The 20,519-nt window shown below is 43.7% G+C and overlaps 1 protein-coding gene across 1 annotated transcript in view; it reads right to left on the bottom strand.

Moving 5' to 3' along the window:
* Window positions 1–781: 781 nt before the first annotated feature.
* Window positions 782–20,519, bottom strand: part of spc24 (SPC24 component of NDC80 kinetochore complex) — a 145,597-nt gene continuing 125,859 nt past the window's right edge. Inside the window, exon 7 of the mRNA XM_041177104.1 lies at window positions 782–1,219. Within this exon, the coding sequence (XP_041033038.1) occupies window positions 1,160–1,219 (60 nt within the window). The 3' untranslated portion in view covers window positions 782–1,159. The remainder of the gene's footprint in view (window positions 1,220–20,519) is intronic.

Genomic DNA, 20,519 nt, shown 5'->3' on the forward strand with positions numbered 1-20,519 from the left:
GTTGATAGTAAGGGGTTCAGCAATGGTAATGCCATTGAATATTAAGGGGTGATGGTTAGATTCTCTCTTGTTGAAGATGGTCATTGCCTGGCACTTGTGTGATGCAAATGTTACTTGCCACTTGTCAACCCAAGCCTCAATATCATCCAGGTCTGGCTGCATTTGGACATGGACTACTTCTGTACCTGAAGAGTCGCAAATGGCGCTGAACATTGTTCAATCATCAACGAACATCCCCACTTCTGACCTTATAATGGAAGGAAGGTCATTGCTGAAGATGGTTGGGCCTAGGACACTACCCTGAGGAACTCCTGCAGTAATGTCCTGGGTCTGAGACAATTGACCTCCAACAACCACAACCATCTTCCTTTTTGCTGGGTATGACTCCAAACAGCTGAAGATGATGAAGCAACTGAAATGGTTGGGCCTAGAACACTACCCTGAGAAGCTGCTGTGCCTCAGCTGGAGTATTGGTCCAGTTCTGTGCGCCACACTTTAGAAAGGATGTGAAGGCATTGAAGAGAGACGGTCCCTGGGCGAGGTCCCCCAATTTGTTATGATCCCGGATGAGATACCCCAAATTGTTATGCTCCCAGGTGAGCAGGGATGAACTGGCTCCCCTTCTTTATTCAACCCCCTCAATTGGCCGCAACAAGGTTAAGTTAAAAAGGATCCCTTCCCTTGTGGATACCTTTTCCCAGTCCAAATGTATTTATGTTTTAGAAGGAACAATTTAACCAGGCTTTCTTGAGTCAAAGAGAGAGTGAGTTTATTAGTTACTAAAACACAAGAAAAATTAATAAAAACAGAAAACAAAAACACACAGATTAAAAACGCGAAGTGAGTCCAAAACTAAAGGCTTAAAAAGACATACAAATCAGTCTTCAGCTTGTCTATGAAAAGTAGATGGTGAAACATTGCAGCCAATAAGTTGGATGATTCTGGTAGAGTTGACTTTGGCAGTTGAGCAGTTGTTGTGGAGATTCTTGGTTCTGGAGGTTAGCTGAAAGGAATTGTCCTGTTCCCTTTTCAACTGTGGCATTGCTGACTTGTGACTTGCCTCCAGCATCAGAGAAAGACTTTTACTGGCAAGCTCTAGGATGCCTAGTTGATGTCCTTCAGTTGTGACTGTCACCGCACACACTAGCACCAGAACAGATCACCAGACTAGCACACAGACACCAAAACAGTTGGCTTTTAATCCCTTTTCTTGTGCATTCTGGAAGGTAAAAAACAAACATGTCTTTTACTCAGAAACTGCTTTCTTTCAACTCACATCATGTCCATAGTCTAGGATATAACTCACAGGAGATGGTTTCTGCTGAGATGGTAATCAGACTCCATTATCTCCGCAACCACTGGAGATTACAATTCAGTTTTTTGCATTGCATTTCTTTCTTTGAAGTGACTCTCTCTGAAGTAAGCCTTGACGCCTTTTTACATGTGACATTGTCTCTGGATTGGATGATCAAGTGTAGTCCACATAAGAATTTTTCAGCAAGTATTTACTTTACAGTCTCAGCCAGTTTGTGTTTGTTTGTCCTTTTTTAAAAAAACACGTCTTACTTAAAAGTTCAATATGTCCTTAAGTAATTCAGGGCTATGATCTGTGTCATGGCACAGAAAAGATTCACAAGACTGGTCCCTGGGATGGGGAACTTCTGTTATGAAGATAGATCGGAGAAGTTAGGAATGTTTTCCTTAGAAGAAGGAAGGCTGAAAGGAGATTTGATAGAGGTATTCAAAATCATGAGGAGTCTGGGCATGGTAGATAAGGTTCCCACTTGTGAAAAGATTGAGAACAAGAGGGCACAGATTCAATGTAATTAGTAAAAGAAGCAATAGTGATATGAGAAAAAGCTTTTTCACCCAGCAAGTGGTTTGGGTCTGCAATGTTCTGTCTAAGGGTGTGGTGGAGGCAGGTTCAGCTGAAGCATTCAAATATCTGTTATTTGAAAAGAAAGAATGTGCGGGCTTACGGGGAGAAGGTGGGAGAATGGAACGAGGTGAGTTGCTCATTTGGAGAGCCGGTGCCAATACGATGGGCCAAATGGCCTCTTACTGCACTGTAACATTCCTGTGATTTTGTGGTGATCTGCTCCCCCTGTACCATATTATGTGCCATTACCCATTCAGGAGAAGGGATGGGTAACACAGCTCTTTTACTGAAATTAGGGACAAAGAGAACAATTGTTTACCTTTACACACTGCCTTTGAGTGAACATTCCAAGCTTTACCAGGGGAAGCAATGGTCATCCAAGGAGAGGCATTAGGGAAGGAGATCAGAAGCACACTCGAAGAAATAACTTTGAAACAAGGAAAACAGATGATAAGTCAAAGGAATTTGAGAAGAGAGTTCCAGACTGTAAGGGAATGGTGGCTGATGATTTCACCTGAGACAATGAAAGGGAAAAGGTGTGAAATACAAAGAAACTGCTCAAACAGACAATGTATGGTCTCTAGGACAGAACAACTAGTAAGTATTTATTGAGGATTTCCCCTATGAAATGAAATAAACCTGGTCAAGGATCAGAACAGTTGACACTAAAACTTTTCCTGTGGCCCTGATGTACATAATGGCCAGAATTTTACAGAACTTGAGCGGACCCACCCGATGTGAACTCACGTAAAATCTCACGGGAAGATGAGGTGCGCTTCCCAATGTCATGGTGCCCTTGCAAGATATTACATCCGTGGGCACGTGTGAGAGTTGGAAGCAGCCCGCTGACAATTAAAAGGGCAATTAAGTTAATTAAATATGCGATTGTCCTGAATTTTACGTGCCCTGTGCACTTTTACACTTGGTGTGTGGGCCAATCAGCCAGGCAGCGTTCACATTTTTCCACTATTCTTGATCCAGGGTGTGATTAAAGGCCTGAATGTGTTTGAGGTCTGATGATTCATGAGCATTGCTGTCAGTTGTTCATTGTGTCATTTAGATAGCTTGGATCATTCCTTGTGAGCTGATATCCCTCCAACAATTCTGTAACTCCCTGAGGCATCTTCACAGCAGTTGTCAGCCCTTAGGGAGCTTGTGTCAGCCCGCCTGCACCCTCACTTGTTCTTGGCACCCACCCCACTATCACTGAGTGTGTTTCACTCATTGTTAATTGGCAGTTAATTGGCCAGCCAATGTGAAAACACTGTTGGGAACCGACGCAGAGTAGGAGTGGATTTCACATCGCTTCCGATCCCTCCAATCGCGCTCCTGTGCCAAGTGCAAAATTCAGGCCAATGTGTATTTGATTAAAAAAGCATAAACAAAGATTTAATGGATTACTCAGAAACAAGGGATCCTGTCCATGAATAATCAGTTAATGAGTTTCCATTCAAAGTCCAGGGAAAAAGAGAAGGACCATCCTTCATAAATACTCAAACAGCTTAAACCAACTAGATTAAAGATATATTGAGAGGCCAGGAACTAGGCCATGTTCCTTCCTGGAGTATAGGAAACCGAGACTGAACACAAGAAGAGCTGAAGAGAAAGGAAAAATTGAAGTAAACTATGAAATGGGAAGGAAGAGAGAGAATGCTGGCAAACTTTTTTCTCTTGTGGATGTGACTAGAGTTTAACTCATCCCATCGCCAAACTCTCATGCAAGATCACAAGTTCATTCGGGTCCTACATTTCCAAGATTATCCCTTATTAGATTTGACCACAATAATAAAACTCCCCAGCAGATAAATTAAGGCAAAATATCATCTTCAAAGCAGACCACCCAATAGGAAATCCCCGAAATACAGAAACAATGTGAATGAGCTCTCAGCTGAAGCGATGGGAAGGTAATTACAGTGCATTTGTTTACTTCACCCTCTGACCAAATAAACCATCTAGAAGAGAATTATAGTCATACTATAAACCACAAAAAGTTAAAGAACCCATTTCAAAATGCAGTGCAGGGCAACAGGGACTTTTACTAATGGGAGAAATGAGTTATAGCTATGTGGTCTTCAGTTTGAAGACTGTGACCTAGATCAGATTTAATAATATGAAACCACAATAAATAAGTTATTAGTTGACTGCTAAATGTTCCGTAAGTTTGCTTGAGCTACAGTCTGAAGATAAAGTGAGAACACTGCTTCTGCTTTGCAGGCGACTGCAGCAACCCCGAATTTACTGCACTCCTCCGATCAGGTACGGGGTCACTCTGTTTCATAATGCTCATGTGAGTCCAAATTCTCATGATTATTTTTGTAATAATGAGGGCAATTAGTTATTTATTGGTAAGTGTTGGGTCAGTGGGTGTTGGTTGTATGGATATCAGAGCACTGTAGAGTTTGGAGTGTATTGGGTAGGCTGGTGTCGGGTGTATGGTTAACAGGGTGCTATATAGTTTGCAGTCACACATATAGTTGGGTAGGGAGGTGTTGAAGTATGGGCGTGAAAACACTGTACAGTTTGGAGTGAGTGTTGGGTCGATCAGTTTTTTATGAATGTTGGGTAGGCGGGTGTCAGATGTATGGGTGTCAGAATAATGTGCGGTTTGGGGTGATTGTTGGATCGGTTCGTTTTTGATGCGTGTTGGGTAGGGGGGTGTCAGATGTATGGGTCTCAGAGCACTGTACAGTTTGGAGTGAGTGTTGGGTAGAAGGGGTCAGATGAATGGGTATCAGAGCACTGTACAGTTTGGAGTGAGTGTTGGGTAGGCGGGTGTCAGGTGTATGGGTGTCAGAGCACTGTACAGTTTGAGGTGAATGTTGGGTAGGTGGATGTCAAATGTATGGGTGTCAGAGCACTGTATGGTTTGGGGCGAATATTGGGTAGGTGGGTGTCAGATCACTGTACGGTTTGGGGTGAACGTTGGGTAGGCGGGTGTCAGATCACTGTACGGTTTGGGGTGAATATTGGGTAGGCGGATGTCAGATGTATGGGTGTCAGAGCACTGTACAGTTTGAGGTGAATGTTGGGTAGGCGGATGTCAGATGTATGGGTGTCAGAGCACTGTATGGTTTGGGGCGAATATTGGGTAGGCAGGTGTCAGATCACTGTATGGTTTGGGGTGAATATTGGGTAGGCGGATGTCAGATGTATGGGTGTCAGAGCACTGTACAGTTTGAGGTGAATGTTGGGTAGGCGGATGTCAGATGTATGGGTGTCAGATCACTGTACGGTTTGGGGCGAATATTGGGTAGGCGGGTGTCAGATCACTGTACGGTTTGGGGTGAATATTGGGTAGGCGGGTGTCAGATCACTGTACGGTTTGGGGTGAATATTGGGTAGGCGGGGGTCAGAGCACTGTGCAGTTTGGAGTGAGTATTGGGTAGGCGGGTGTCAGATATATGGGTAAAAAACACTACAGTTTGGTGTGACTGTTGGGGAGGTGGATGTCAGACGTATAGGTGTCGGAGCACTGTGCAGTTTGGTGTAAGTGTCGGGTAGGCGGGTGTTCGATATATGGGTGTCAGAGCACTGTACAGTTTGGAGTGAGTGTTGGGTAGGCGGCTGTCAGATATATAAGTATAAAACACTGTACGTTTTGGTGTGAGTGTTGGGTCGACGGGTGTCGGATGTATGGGTATCAGAACACTGTACAGTTTGCGGTGAGTGTTGGGTAGGAAGGTGTCAGGTGTATGGGTGCCAGCGCACTGTACAGTGTATTTTTTTTATTCATTTACTGGATCTGGGCTTTGCTGGCTAGGCCAGCATTTACTGCCCACCTCTAATTGCCCTTGAGAAGGTGGTGGTGAGGTGCCTTCTTAAACTGCTCCAGTCCCTGTGGTATAGGTACACACACAGTGCTGTTTGTGATTGAGTTCCAAGATTTTGACCCAGCGACAATGAAGGAACGGCGATATATTTCCTAGTCAGGAAGGTGTGTGGCTTGGAGGGGAACTTCCAGATAGTGGTGTTCCCAAGTATCTAGTGCTCGCCCTTCTAGATGTAGCGGTTGTGGGTTTGGAAGGTGCTAAGGAGTCTTGCTGAGTTTCTACTGCATCTTGTAGATGGTACACGCTGGTCAAGGAAATATAATAATTCTCATAATATTATTGGAATTTATTGTAGAATAGAGTAATAGTGGGATGTGTCCATGTGTCTTTTTGTGTTTGTGTGTGAGAGAGAGAGATTTAATTGAATTAGAGGCAGCTAGTTTGGGTGTTTTGTTCTAAGATGAGAGGTTAGGTTTGAAATGTTAATTAGATAAGCATGGGTGTCAAGGGAACATTTGCATTTTGAAATAAGCCAGACTAGACTGTCTTCAAAGTTGGGGGGGTGGGGAAAATGTGTCACCTAGCCAGGTGAAGTTTAGAAACGGTGTGTTTATTTTTTTCCAAAGATTACTGGTAAAACTTAGTGCTATGACAGGGCTTTATTATCAGGGAGATAAGGTCCAAAGACATGGTGAAACAATGGCCAGAATTTTTCCGTCAGCAATTTGGGGGCGGGGCCCACTCGTTGACGGGAGGAACCCCCGACGTCATCCGGGTCCCTTTAAATTTTTAGGAAGGCGGATGGACAGCGAAATCAGCTGTCCGCCCGCCAACCTGTCAATGGCCAATTGAGGCCATTGACAGGCTAATTAAGATAATTAAAGACCTGCCCGTCCAAGCTTAAGGCTGGCGGGCGGGCCAGGAGCCCCAGCGGGCTTCTGATAGTGTATGAAATCTCATCCACTGGCAGGATGAGGTTTCATGCCCGTTTTTAAAAAGTTTAATAAAGTTTATGTCCTTTTTGTTAACATGTCCCATCTTGTGTGACATTGTCACATGAGGGGGACATGTTAATAATATTTTTATTTTTCCATTGTTTAAAGTTTTTTAGACTGTCACTAATCTCCCTGAGACACCACTTAGTCTCAAGGAGCGAAAGTGCGCACTTTGACAGCTGGGGATTCCCTCCCCCCTCCGCACAGGGAGCACATAGCGCTTCCTGATGGGCAGGCCGCTGGTCGGGCCTCAATTGGCGGCAGGCCCCATTTCAGTGGCGGGGGTCGGCTGTCCGCCCATCACCGAGCCGGTGGGACCCACATGCCCACCAAGGGCGAAATTATGCCCAATGCTTTTTTTTTATTGAAAGAGGAAGACATGTATAAAGAAGGAGCAAGGGCTATGTGTAAGGGAAGGCATTTTTAAGGTCTTACAAGTGTGTGAAAAAGCCTTTAGCACCTATGCCTCAAGCCGCTGTCTTCAAAGGACTGAAGTTAAGAAAACTCACTTGGAAGTTGACTTGTCCAGAAAATCATGTTTTTTTGCTGGTTTTTTTAAAATCCACGTGTCTTACTGTTGCCTTAACGAAAGTGTAACAGGGAGTTAGATTGAATAGGGGATTTAGAAATTATCATAATAGTAATTTGTAGATCTATGTACATATTTAAAGTCATTTCTTCTATTAATTAATGTTTAATCTAGTTTTGTAAAAACCTAGAAGACTTGGTGGTCTTTTGCTACTGAATTCAGGGCACACATCCCAAAAATTTATACAAATAGCAAAACAAGTCATAGCATTTGTTTCCCTTTGGGATTTGAACAACTCAGCCTTCACCATCGGCTGTGCCATAACAACACTGTTGCCATTATGCATCGGTGGTGGAGGGAGTAAATGTTTGTGGAAGGGGTACCAATCAAACAGATTGCTTTGTCCTGGATGGTGTTGAGCTTCTTGAGTGTTGTTGGAGCTGCACTCATCCAGGCAAGTGGGGAGTATTCCATCACACTCCTGACTTGTGTCTTGTAGATGGTGGACAGGCTCTGGGGAGTCAGGAGGTAAGTTACTCGCCGCAGGATTCCTAGCCTCTGACCTGCTCTTGTAGCCACAGTATTTATATGGCTGGTCCAGTTCAGTTTCTGGTCAATGGTAACCCCCAGGATGTTGATAGTGGGGGATTCAGTGATGGTAATGCCATTGAATGTCAGCTGGCAATGGTTAGATTCTCTCTTGGTGGGGATAGTCATTGCTTGACACTTGTAAATGTTACTCTCCACTTGCCAACCCAAGCCTGGATATTGTCCAGATCTTCCTGCATTTGGGCATGGACTACTTCTGTATCTGGAGGAGTCACGAATGTTGCTGAACATTGTGTAATCATCACCAAACATCCCTACTTTTGATCTTATGATGAAACAAAGGTCATTGATGAAGCAGCTGAAGGTGGCTGGGCCGAGGATACTACACCTGAGGAACTCCTGCAGTGATGTCCTGGAACTGAAATGATTGACCTCCAACAACCACAACCATCTTCCTTTGTGCTGGGTATGACTCCAACCAGTGGAGAGCTTTCCCCCGATTCCCTTGACTCCAGTTTTGCTACGGCTACTTGATGCCACACTCGGTCAAATGCTGTCCTGATGTCGAGGGCAGTCACTCTCACCTCACCTCTTGAGTTCAGGTGTAATGAGGTCAGGAGCTGAGTGGCCCTGGCAGAACCCAAATTAAGCTTCAGTGAGCAGGTTATTGCTGAGTAAGCGCCACTTAATAGCACTGTCAATGTCACTTTGCTGGTGATCGAGAGTAGACTGATGGGGCAGTAATTGGCCAGGTTGGATTGGCCCTGCTTTTTGTGGAAAGACATACCTAGGCATTGCTGGGTAGATACCACTGTTTTAGCTGTACTGGGAATGCTGAGGTCACTTTGGAGCCCCTCAAAAAACCAAAAAATAGCCCCTGAAAATCCAAAAGTAGCCCTTGGGGAAAAAAAACTATTTTGACTCCAGGTCCCTGGCTACATCCTCCAGCAGACACACAAGCTCAGAAGTTCAGGGCACCTGCTTCTCTTGAACGTAGGAGGGTGTGTTCCCAGGCACTTAATGGCTCAGAGCCATAGTAATGCTATGAACCTGTCTTAACCGAGACCTTCAGCTGCTAACGAACAGGAGCAGCTGCCATTTTTGTCTATGCAGGAAAATGGGCCCCAATGCTAGAGAGAGGATCCAAATGGGAGGAGGTGTTCCCTACTTTTATGTCTTTACTTACATGGTGGATCAAGCATTGGAAATACCCAGGATCGCTGACGAAGAGGGAGTGGGCCCTGTCAAAATGGGCAATGATGCGCAGATGGCGATTTCAGAAGGCAGAGCACTCATTGAGGGGTTACATTGTGCTTCATCACATCTAACACCATGATAAACACTGATTTCCATTGGGAAGCCTCAGCAATGCACAGGCCTCTGTTCTCCAAGGCGAGCTCTCTCTTTTTTTGTATCTCCTATAGATACAGGTGTCCATCCACAGGACACACTCAACCACAAGTAGCAGATCAGGCAGAGTTTGAAACCAAAGAGGCACTGTCATACCTTACAAGCAATGTCCACCAGTGCAGATACACTCACCTTGGTGGGTCCTCCTGTGCAATTAGACAATGTGTCAGAATTTGAGCAGCATGGTACTAGTAGACAGAAAAAAGTATCAGAAGCAGAGGAAGATGTGGTCAGTTCCTTTCAGAGGGTGGAAGACAGAAATAGCCCTCTTTAGCTGGACATAGATGCAGGGTCTCAGGAGTCACAAGAAAGAAGGCTGTACCTAGAACTGCAACAGGAGATCACTCCCACGTTGGACTTCGCTGAGGCAGTGCAGAGTCACAGACAGAGGATGAACTCCATCCAGCTGATGTTAACCACCATTAATCATGGCTATTAGCACAAACTCACCATTAAGAGTGTGGCCAATCTCATGGAGAGCTATATGCGGCAACAATCTGCATGGACACAGGAGCAGCACTCTGGCATGCAAAGGATGGATGCCACAATGTGTAGTCTGGAGTGATCAGTAGTGCAAATGGCGCAGATATTTGAAGTGGGTGCCAGTTGTACCCTGCTGGCATCCCCCTCCAGTCATCGCGTACATGGACTGAGGGTGTCATGGAGGAGGATGTGGGTGCCACTCTTCACAGGATACCATCATCATTCTCAGCCTCCTTGGCTCCCGTGATAGTGGGAGCCTCGGTGCTACATGGGCATGTGATGGAAGCAATGTTGCAGACACAGTAGTCTCTGAAGATACCTCACAAGCACCTCCACAATAAGGCCGACCACCCTTGTATCTCAGCCACAAGCAGACAAGAGAGCAGATTGCCTCCAACTCCTCCAAGGCCACAAGGGGTGTGCGACATAGGAGTGGCTGAGTGCAGAGCTTACCACATAGTGTGGACCACTGAGTGGGCCACTAGGGCTGTCTTCTTACTGTCTCCTAGTACAATGTCCATTTCTTTACACTGTATAAATGACACTTCAGCCATGTGTCTGAGATTCGTTTTATTACTTTTTATTGTGACAAGGAAAGTGATATGAGGTGGTGAAGAAAACCAAGGGTCCCTGCATGACAAGGGCAAAGCCTCTGGTCATATGTGTATCATTCATTGTCGGTAAGTGATTAGATGTTTTACATAGGCGTGTTAGCACAGGTACCTCAGGCTCATGTTCCTACCATGCCCTTCATACTGGATCAGAGTGGCGGGGCAGAAATATTCCTAGATCAAATAATCCGTGACATTCATGGCATTCTGCCACAATCTTCAGGCCACATGGCACACAGGCACGGTCCAGTGCAGATGAAGCACCTCATTCTGCATCCTCCCCCTCAGCCTCCACTTCCTCCCCCTCCTCACATCTTCTGCTCCTCCTCTTCATTGGGAGAGCTATGTAATTTCAGGGTCTCACCATCCTCAAGGTCTATGCCTCTCTGGAGGGCCATGTGATGGACAGAACAGCAGACAACCACAATGAGTGAGACCTTTGCAACAAGGTACAGGAGGACACCAGTTCTACTGTTTACTCCAGGCACTGGAACCACATCTTTGGAAGCCCAATGGCCTGCTCAATAGTGGTCTGAGTGAGCACATGGCATTGATTGTATTTCCTTTGTGCCTCTGTCAGGGGCTTTCGGAGAGGGTGAGTAGCCAACTCTTCAAGAGAAATCACTTGTCCCCTAGGATTCATCCACAAACTTTGCGAGTTGAAGTGAAGAGCTGCAGTGGCCTGGACTGACAGGATGAAGGAGTCATGACAGCTACCAGGAAAGCTTGGGCATGAATGGAAGAAGATCTTGTTGTAGTCACAGACTACTTTAATGTTGAGAGAGTGGAAGCCTTTTCTATTAATGAATCTTACTGACCTTTGACTGAGCGCCTTGATGGCCCCTTGGGTGCATTCGATAATGGGCTGCACCTGGGAGACTTCAGTGATGACAATGGAGCACAATGCCTTCTGTGCCTGCGAAGCTTCATCTGTTGTTAAATAAATGTATAAACACTGGCAAAGAGGGTTATGCCCTCTGTATCCTTTCAACTCCTTATACCCGCTCCTGCCTTCCTGATGCCCAGGGTTCTGTGAGGTTGCCCAATTGTCCTTTGCAGCCTCTGCTCTTCTGCCCAAGCGATGCCAAGAGGGTGACAACCCCCTATACTGTCCAAGTGCCAGGCAAGTGTGCTATGCTAAGGTCACCTATCTACCATTGTCCAAGCCTACTTGTGTACTGCTTCAACTTTTATGGCTTTGTGCTAATTCCCTGTGGCAGCCATGACTCTCTCCCCGCTGTGTATCCGCCTTCTTTCACCTAGTTTGTCCCAGAAATAGGTATGCTGGCCGTTCCCAGTATTTTTAGCCCCTGTCTGCCTTCCATCCCAATTTCTGCAGAACTCAAAAATTCAACATATGAGGTAATCAAAGCTGCCCAATCTGGTCTTCATCTAAGGTCCAGACACTTTCCAGCAGGAAGTTGCCGTTTAGTAACCAAGGACAGAAATCCTGACGAATGATCCTGTCACCCAAGGTGCAAAGCTTCCTGGTCTCCCTGCTATCATGTCAGCTGAGATACTGCAAAGGCTATGGGCCCTGACAATATGCTGGCAATAGTACTGAAGACTTGCAGCACCGCTAGCCAAGCTGTTCCAGTACAGCTACAACACTGGCATCTACTCAGCAATGTGGAAAATTGCCCAGGTATGCCCTGTACACAGGAAGCAGGACAAAGCCAATCTGGCCAATTACCGCCCCATTAGTGTCCTCTTGGTCATCAGTGAAGTGATGGAGGGGTCATCAACAGTGCTGTCAAGCGGCACTTGCTTAGCAATAGCCTGCTCACTGAAACTTAATTTGGGTTCCACCAGGGTCACTCAGCTCCCTACCTCATTACAGCCTTGGTTCAAACATGGACAAAAGAGCTGAACTCCCGAGGTGAGGTGAGAGTGACTGCCCTTGACATCAAGGCAGCATTTAACCGAGTGTGGCATCAAGAAGCCCTAGCAAAACTGGGATCAATGGGAATTAAGGGAAAAACTCTCTACTGGTTGGAGTCATACCTAGCACAAAGGAAGATGGCTGGGGTTGTTGGAGGTCAATCATTTCAGTTCCAGGACATCACTCCAGGAGTTCCTCAAGGTAGTGTCTTCGTCCCAACCACCTTCAGTTGCTTCAATGACCTTCCTTCCAACATAAAGTCAGAAGTGGGCAAGTTTGCTGATGATTGAACAATGTTCAGCACTGTTCGTGGCTCCTCAGATGCTGAAGTAATCCATGTCCAAATGCAGCAAGGCCTGGACAATATCCAGGCTTGGACTGATAAATGGCAAATAACCTAAGGGCACACAAGTGCCAGGCAATGACCATCTCTAACAAGAAAGATTCAAACCATTGGTCCTTGACATTCAATGGCATTACCATCGCTGAATCCTGCACTATCAACATTCTGGGGGTTACCATTGACCAGAAACTGAACTGAACTAGCCAAATAAATACTGCGGCTACAAGAGCAGGTCAGAGGCTAGGAACCCTGCAGCAAATAACTCAACTCCTGACTCCCGAAAGTCAGTCTACCATCTACAAGGCACAAGTCAGGAGTATGATGGAATACTCTCTACTTGCCTGGATGAGTGCAACTCCAACAACACTCAAGAAGCTTGACACTATCCAGGACAAAGCAGCCCACTTGACTGGCACCCCATCCGCAAACATTCACTCCCTCCACCACCAATGCACAGTGACAGCAGTGTGTACCACCTACAAGGTGTACTGCAGCAACTCACCAAGCCTCCTTAGACAGCACCTTCCAAACCCATGACCTCTACCATCTAGAAGGACAAGGACAGCAAACAGTTGGAACACCACCACCTGTAAGTTCCCCTCCAAGCCACTCACCATCCTGACCTGGAACTCTATCGCCGTTCCTTCACTGTCGATGGGTCAAAATCCTGGAACACCCTCCCTAACAGCACTGTAGGTGTACCTACAACACATGGACTGCAGCTGTTCAAGGAGGAAGATCACTACCAGCTTCTCAAGGCAATTAAGGATTGGCGATAAATGCTGACCAGTGAAGCCCACATGCCATGAGCAAATAAAAAACAATGTCAGCTGAGACAGCTAATTTAGCACAAACCAGAGACTAAAGTTGAGACTTTCCTGTCCACAAGATTCAATACACTTAGACATAGTAGACCTGAGGTGAAATTATTTCATTTATTAATGGGCTTGCTATTTTTACATTACATAGAACAGCTATATTAGCATGAATGCTAAGCCTGGAGGGTTGTTGTGTGAAGGCAATAACTACCACAGGAAGAAAGGTGTGAAATACCAAATGATGCTTGTGTTACTAGGATGGTTGCATTGGCGGTCTGTTACAGCTCACTCAGGAAGTCCGAGCTGCTGTGGCAATGTGCACAGCGATGCATGTGTACAGTGATGGTAGAGGGTCCAAAGTTCTTTCCATAACATGGCTGACAGGAATCTCTCCTGCTCTTACCACCTGCCACTGTATGCTGAAAGGATTTGCAGGTTGATACTCAACCTGATTGATAGCATTATGAGCACAATTTCCTTGGCCATAAAGTTCTGGGATGGGATTTGAACCTGGAGCTTCTAGCTTGAGGCAAGGATTCTACCCACTGCACCACAATACCTCCCAGTCCAAATGTATTGAGAGTGAAATTCTGTAAGCTAACATTTCAAAGCCTGAGTCTCTCACTCTTAATTCAAAGGCATATCTTGCCTGCAATACTTTTCTTGGTTATTAAAATATCTTTGCATATCACTTAAGAGTTATGCTTGGTTAATACAATCTTGGGGTGGATTTTACAGGAGGGCGGATTACCCATGCACCCAACCTAAAAGCCGGTCGGCACCAGGCCAATGCAAAATCTGGCTACCCCATAGCGATATTACTCTGAGGGTGGCCTTAATTATGCAAAGTGGGATTCCACCCCTCAGGGACAGGAAGTCCCACCCTAAAGAGTTGCCAGCCAATCTGATTGATACAGATTGTAAATAGTTGAGCCCCCTCAGCACTGATCCCTGTGGCACTCCACTTGTTACATCTTGCCAACTTGAAAATGATCCATTTATGCCTACCCTGTTTCCTGTTAGCTAACCAATCCTCAACCATGCTAATGTGTTACCTCCTACACCATGAGCTCTTATTTTGTGTGGCAACTTGTCAAATGCCTTATCGAAATCTAAATACATCACATCCACAGGTTCCCCTTTATCCACAATGCTTGTTACTTCCTCAAAGAACTCTAATAAATTAGTCAAACACAATTTCCCTTTCACAAAACCATGTTCATTCTGCCTGATTGCATTGAGATTTCTAAGGCTCCGCTGTAACCGCCATAATAACAGATTCCGGCATTTTCCCTATATAGATGTTAAACTAATTGGTCTGTAGTTTCCTGCTTTGTGTCTCCCTCGTTTCTTGATTAGAGGAGTCACGTTCACTATCTTCCAATCTGATAGGACCTTTCCAGGATCTAAGGAATTTTGGAAAATCAAAATCAATGCACTATCTCAGCAGCCGCTTCTTTTAAGACCCGAGGAGGAAGGCCATCAGGACCCAGGGGCTTGTCAGCTTCTAGTTCTAATAATTTTATCAGTACCCTTTCTCTGGTGATTGTCATTGTTTCTCCCTCCTTCTCACCTCCTGATTCATAATTATTTTTAGGATGTTATCTGTATCCTTTACAGTGAGGACAGATGCAAAATATCTGTTTAGTTCGCCTGCTATTTCCTTATTTTCCATTATTAATTCCCCTGACTCACTCACTGGAGGGCCAATGTTCACTGTACTTACTCTTTTTCTTTTTAAATACCTGTAGAAATTCTTACTATTTGTTTTTATATTTCTAGCTAGCTTTTTCTCATACTCCAATTCTCCCTCATTATTATTGTTTTAGTCATTCTTTGCTGTTTCTTATATTCTCTCCAATCTTCTGACCTGTCAGTAATCATCATGGAATTGTATCTTTTTTCTTTCAATTTAATACTATCTTTACGTTCCTTAGTTAGCCACAGATGATGCATCCTTCCCCTATAGTCTTTCTTTCTCACTGGAATGTATCTCTGCTGAGTGTTATCAAATATCACCTTAAATGTCTGCCACTACATTTCTACTGACCTATCCATTAACTAATTTTCCAGTTTACTTTAGCCAGCTCTAACTTCACACCCTTCTTAATTGCCCTTATTTAATTTTAAAACATTAGTCCTAGACTCAATCTTCTCTCCCTCAAACTAAATGTAAATTTTAATCAAGTTATGATCACTGTAACCTAGGGGCACCTATACTATGAGGTCATTAATTAATCCTGACTCATTGCACATTACCAGATCTAGAATAGCCTGATGTCTGGTTGGCTGTAGAATGTGCTTCTCTAAGAAACTGTCCCAAAAATATTCTATGAACTCATCTTCCAATCTGATTTGTCCAATCTATTTGTAGATTAAAATCACCAATGATTATTGCCATACCTTTGTCACAAGTTCCCATTATTTCTTCCTGCTTACCCATCCTAGTGTGGTTATGGTTAGGGAGCCTATAAACCACTCCCACAAGTGACTTTCTATCTTTACTATTTCTTATCTTTACCCAAAATAGTTCTACATATTGATCTCCAGAACTAAGGTCATCTCTTTCAATTGTAATAATGTCTTCCTTAATTAAAAGAGCTATCCTCCAACTTTTCCTAGCTTCCCGTCCTTCAAAAATATCATGTACCCTTGAATAGACAGGTCCCAGCCTTTGTCATCTTAGAGCAATGCCTCTGCAATGTCTATCAGATCATACATATTCGTTTCTAATTGAGCTGGCAAGTCATCCATTTTGTTACAAATGCCATGTGCATTTAGATGCTGAGCCTTCAGTTCTATCTTTTTACTATTTTTACGACATCTACCTTATCTGCTGGTTCATTTTAAGTTTGTACACTCTGACCTTTCCTGCCAATCTCTAACATTTCCCTTATCGTTACCTTGCTCTCTTGTCTTGTCTTCTCTCTTTAATATATCATTTTTCCCACACTTGATCCCTCGCCCCACTACTTAGTTTAAAGCCCTCTCTACCATCCTAATTATATGACCCACCAGAACACTGGTCCCAGCACGACTCAGGTGAAGACTGTGCCAATAATTCAGATCCCACTTTCCTCAGTACAATGCCAGTACTCCATGAATTGAAACATATTTCTCCCACAGCAATCTTTGGGCCACACATTTAACTCTCTAATCTTACTTACCCTATGCAAATTGGTTTAGGTAATAATCCAGAGATTATTACCTTTGAGGTTCTGCTTTTTAATTTACCCCCTAGCTGCTCAAACTCTCTAAGCAGAACTCTTTCCTGGTCCTATCTATGTCGTTGGAACCTACATGGACCACAACAACTGGACCATCCCCTCGTCCTGCAAGTTCTGCTCCAGAGCAGATGTCCTAAACTCTGGCACCTGCCAGGCAACACAGGTCTCTTGCGCTCAGCTGCAGAGAACTGTATCTATCCCTCTGACTATACTGTTCCCCACTAGCACTACATTCCCATTAATTCACCCAGCTTGAATGGCTTCATGTGCCATGGTCAGTTCGGTCATCCACACAACAGTCTCTCTCAGCCTTAGAGGCTGAAAGCACCTCAAACCTATTGGACAATTGCAGTTGCTGAGGCTCCTCTACTTCTACCTTCTCAATCCCCTTACCTGCCTCACTCACAGTCATTTCCTGTTGTCCCTGACCACTGACCAAATCACTACACTAGCCTAAGGGGTGTGACCACCTCCTGGAGCAAAGTGTCCAGGGTAAATTTCCCTCTCCCTGAGCATCACAGGCCAAGATTTTCTGGTCCCATCCGACACAGGACTTGAAATTCCCATTCGAAGTCAACCAGTCTTTAGCTGGTCCAACAAAATTTCCATGCCACCCAACGCTGATTCCCGTTGTGCACAAGACCAGAAAATCACAGCTGCAGTGTCTGCAGCTCAGCCTCCAGCTCTGAGCCAAAGCTCCTCGAGAGCCACAGGCACTTATTGCAGATGTGTTTGCCCTGGATCGCACTGACCTCCAGGAGCTCACATATTCTGCAGTTGCAACACACCATTTGCTCTGCCATCTTTATTATGTATTAATTAAATATCTTTCTTGACTAATTTATAATTAATAAACCCTATTACTCATAATAAGCTTTACTACTGCTATTAAACCTTACTATTACTAATAAATATTACTATTATTTTTAGCACTCACCATCTCTGATCCTGGCCCTGGTGGGAACGGAAAATCCAGCCCTATATAATTGACTGTTAATATCCTGACACCAATTGAGGATTGGCATTAAATATTGTCTTGTGAGTGTTATCTAAATCCCAAGAGCAACAGACTAAAGGTCTTTCTGGGGACAACAACAATCCAATTGTCTCTGTGTGGTATGGAAAATATAGTATGCTTTACTTGGAAATATTTCAAATACATTTGAATGACAAGAACTAACAGGAAACCTATTTAAACCTTTAATATAGCAATAATGATTGGTGCCTGGCGTGGGAAAAAGTACTTCTATGCTTCTTTCAGTATTACAAGGGAGATTTTTAATCACTCTTTGTATTATTATATGCTATACTTCAACTCCCTCATGCCCAGCTAACCTCTTTACAGGCATGCTGCTACAGGTACTCATGCCTTTGGGTAAACTGGAGTGTTAATTTGTTTCAGTTTATGTGCACAAGGATCTTTAAAGTAATCAAATTCACAATTTAAATAAGATTTTTTATCAATTCTTGTAAACCATGTTTGTGTAAGACATTTCTAATTCTAACTAAGTCCCAAAGACAACATGTTCCGCCCAACTGGAGGAACAGTACCTCATCTTCCAATTAGGCATTTGACAGCCTTCCAGGCTTAACATTGAGTTCAACAACTTCAGATCATGAATTTTTAAAAAAGGGGTGAAGATAGAGGAATGAATTCATTTTTACATTTTTTTATGTACTTATTTTTATTTTTCATTTATTCATTGTTTTATCTCTTTTTTAATCTTTTTTCCCCAACCACTACTACTCCCCCAACACCCCCCCCCCCCCACCCCCCGTTCTGCTATTAACACATTCTGCTTTCTTACTTTTATGCCACTATTAGCACCTTCTTTAGCTCTTACCATGAACACTTCCTTTGTCTTGGGTCCATTACATCTTTGTTGATCTCTCCGTAGACCCCACCTATCACTGACCTTCTATCCTGCTTTACCTGCTTCACCCCACTTAACAGCACAAATTTGTAGTAATCTGAGCTGTAATACACCTTTGAGAGTGTGAGCAGATTGCCTGTAAGATCCAATAGCTGTGAAGCACAGGCTGCCATGTTAATGTTAATCTAGAGTAGGGTCTGGTTGGAGAAACACACATCATGCTAGTGTTCTGTTGTTTGTATAAATAAATAGCATGTGCTTCATTTCATATTGGTCTCTGCATCTGCAGTATACTGTAATCGACTCACCTGCCAACAGATAAGCGTGCAACCGGTTCGTGAGCAAAGCGATCCCGTAGTAGAACATAACAAAATTCCATCACATTTCTACCTCTCTTTAACTCTGAAGAAGAGTCATATGGACTAGAAACGTTGACTCTGTTTCTCTCTCCACATATGCTGTCAGACCTGCTGAGTTTTTCCAACGTTTTCTGTTTTTATTTCAAATTTCCAGCATCCGCAGTATTTTGCTTTTATCTTAGCATGTTCCAGCCGCTGTTCACAACAGGCAGGGTATAGGCCATACCCAACCAGCCCATGCTTGTAAAACACAGTACCTAACATTAGATGTGATTCCGCGATTGGACAACACTTGCTAAATAATCCTCAATGTGCCAAGAATTACGCTGACAACCAATTTAAGATCGTCAGTTGCGCTCGCAGTATGACATTTGCATGTACTGGAAGCTAAATATATTAATACACAAGGCCCTGGTCTTTGCAGACAGAAAGAACACGTACATAAATTGATCCTGTTTCAGCTTAAGCAAAATAAGTGACAGCCATTCGCTGACTCATTCCTCAGGGTAATGCCTTGACCAATCAGTTTAAATTTCAAACAATGCTTGGAAGTTAACTGTCAGTCACCATCAGTGCAGTCTACATGGCAATGCCACTTGCCAACCAATCAACACTCTCTTCACATACAGTATAAATTGTTGTTTTGCCCTTTATATTGGTATTCTTGCGAGTGATGAATGCAAGAAGAAAAGATTAGACATGTCTCTTTTTTCAGCAATACTCTAATTCTAACCCCTTTTGATCCTTTCTGAATTGCTATTTTCTTTTACTTGACACTGCAATACCATCTCTCTTTTCGATGTAATCAGCCATTGTGAACACCAATTCTCTCTTGCACTTTCTGATAGATAGATAGAAAATGAGAAGTGGATGCTGACAGAGATAGATAAGGCCACAGACACAGAAACAAGTGCACAGGCAGAGATGTGTATTAATGTGGAGTTATTGCTGTAATCCTTTCAGGGGTCATAGCTGCATTTTGGAAGCCTTAATGCTGGCATTTCAGTGTTATGACACATGAGAGGTGATAAAACCAAGCCCTTCCGGCAGCTATTGAGACTAAGTGGAAAGATTATTTTAATGCCTTACAGCAACTCGCTTACAAATAGTAACAAATGTTACTAGCACTCAGCAAAATTAACATCTCAAAATAATCCAAGGTTTGAACAGCTACCTTTGAACATTTTTAAACAGTCTATAATCAACAGAGACATGCTCCAACATTATGCTGCATACTGGCAAAGTTCTGCAATATTCAGCATCAACTTCTGTTACAAATCTATTCCTAAAAAGCAAAGAAGATAAATTGTATCTGGTATGGGAGCCAAATACTCATGTAGCTTTGCCTTTAAATATGTGAGAGGACAATGTATCTTCTGTATATACAGTAGTGCCAATCTGTACTCCTATTTGAATGCTTCAGATGGGGTTTAAAGCTGGGACTGAAGGGAAAGGAGAAGCTCGTTTCCAAGTAAAGCATACTATATTTTCCATATTACACAGAGACAATTGGATTGTTGTTGTCCCCAGAAAGACCGTTAGTCTGTTGCTCTTGGGATTTAGGTAACGCTGACAAGACAGTATTTGATGCCAATCCTCAATTGGGTCTTACCTTATTTCAATCATGCCTCAGAAACTAGTGCTTAATTCAGGTTTGCAACATGTCATATACATTATTAAAAATCCTACTGCATCACAGAATTAACACATATGGAAGTACTTTTATCTTTCACAACAGCAAGAATGCAGTAATTGCAGCCACGAGTGGTGCAATCTGCTCTTACTGGTGA

Source organism: Carcharodon carcharias, chromosome 30, assembly GCF_017639515.1.
Source record: "Carcharodon carcharias isolate sCarCar2 chromosome 30, sCarCar2.pri, whole genome shotgun sequence".
Classification (NCBI taxonomy): Eukaryota; Metazoa; Chordata; class Chondrichthyes; order Lamniformes; family Lamnidae; genus Carcharodon; species Carcharodon carcharias.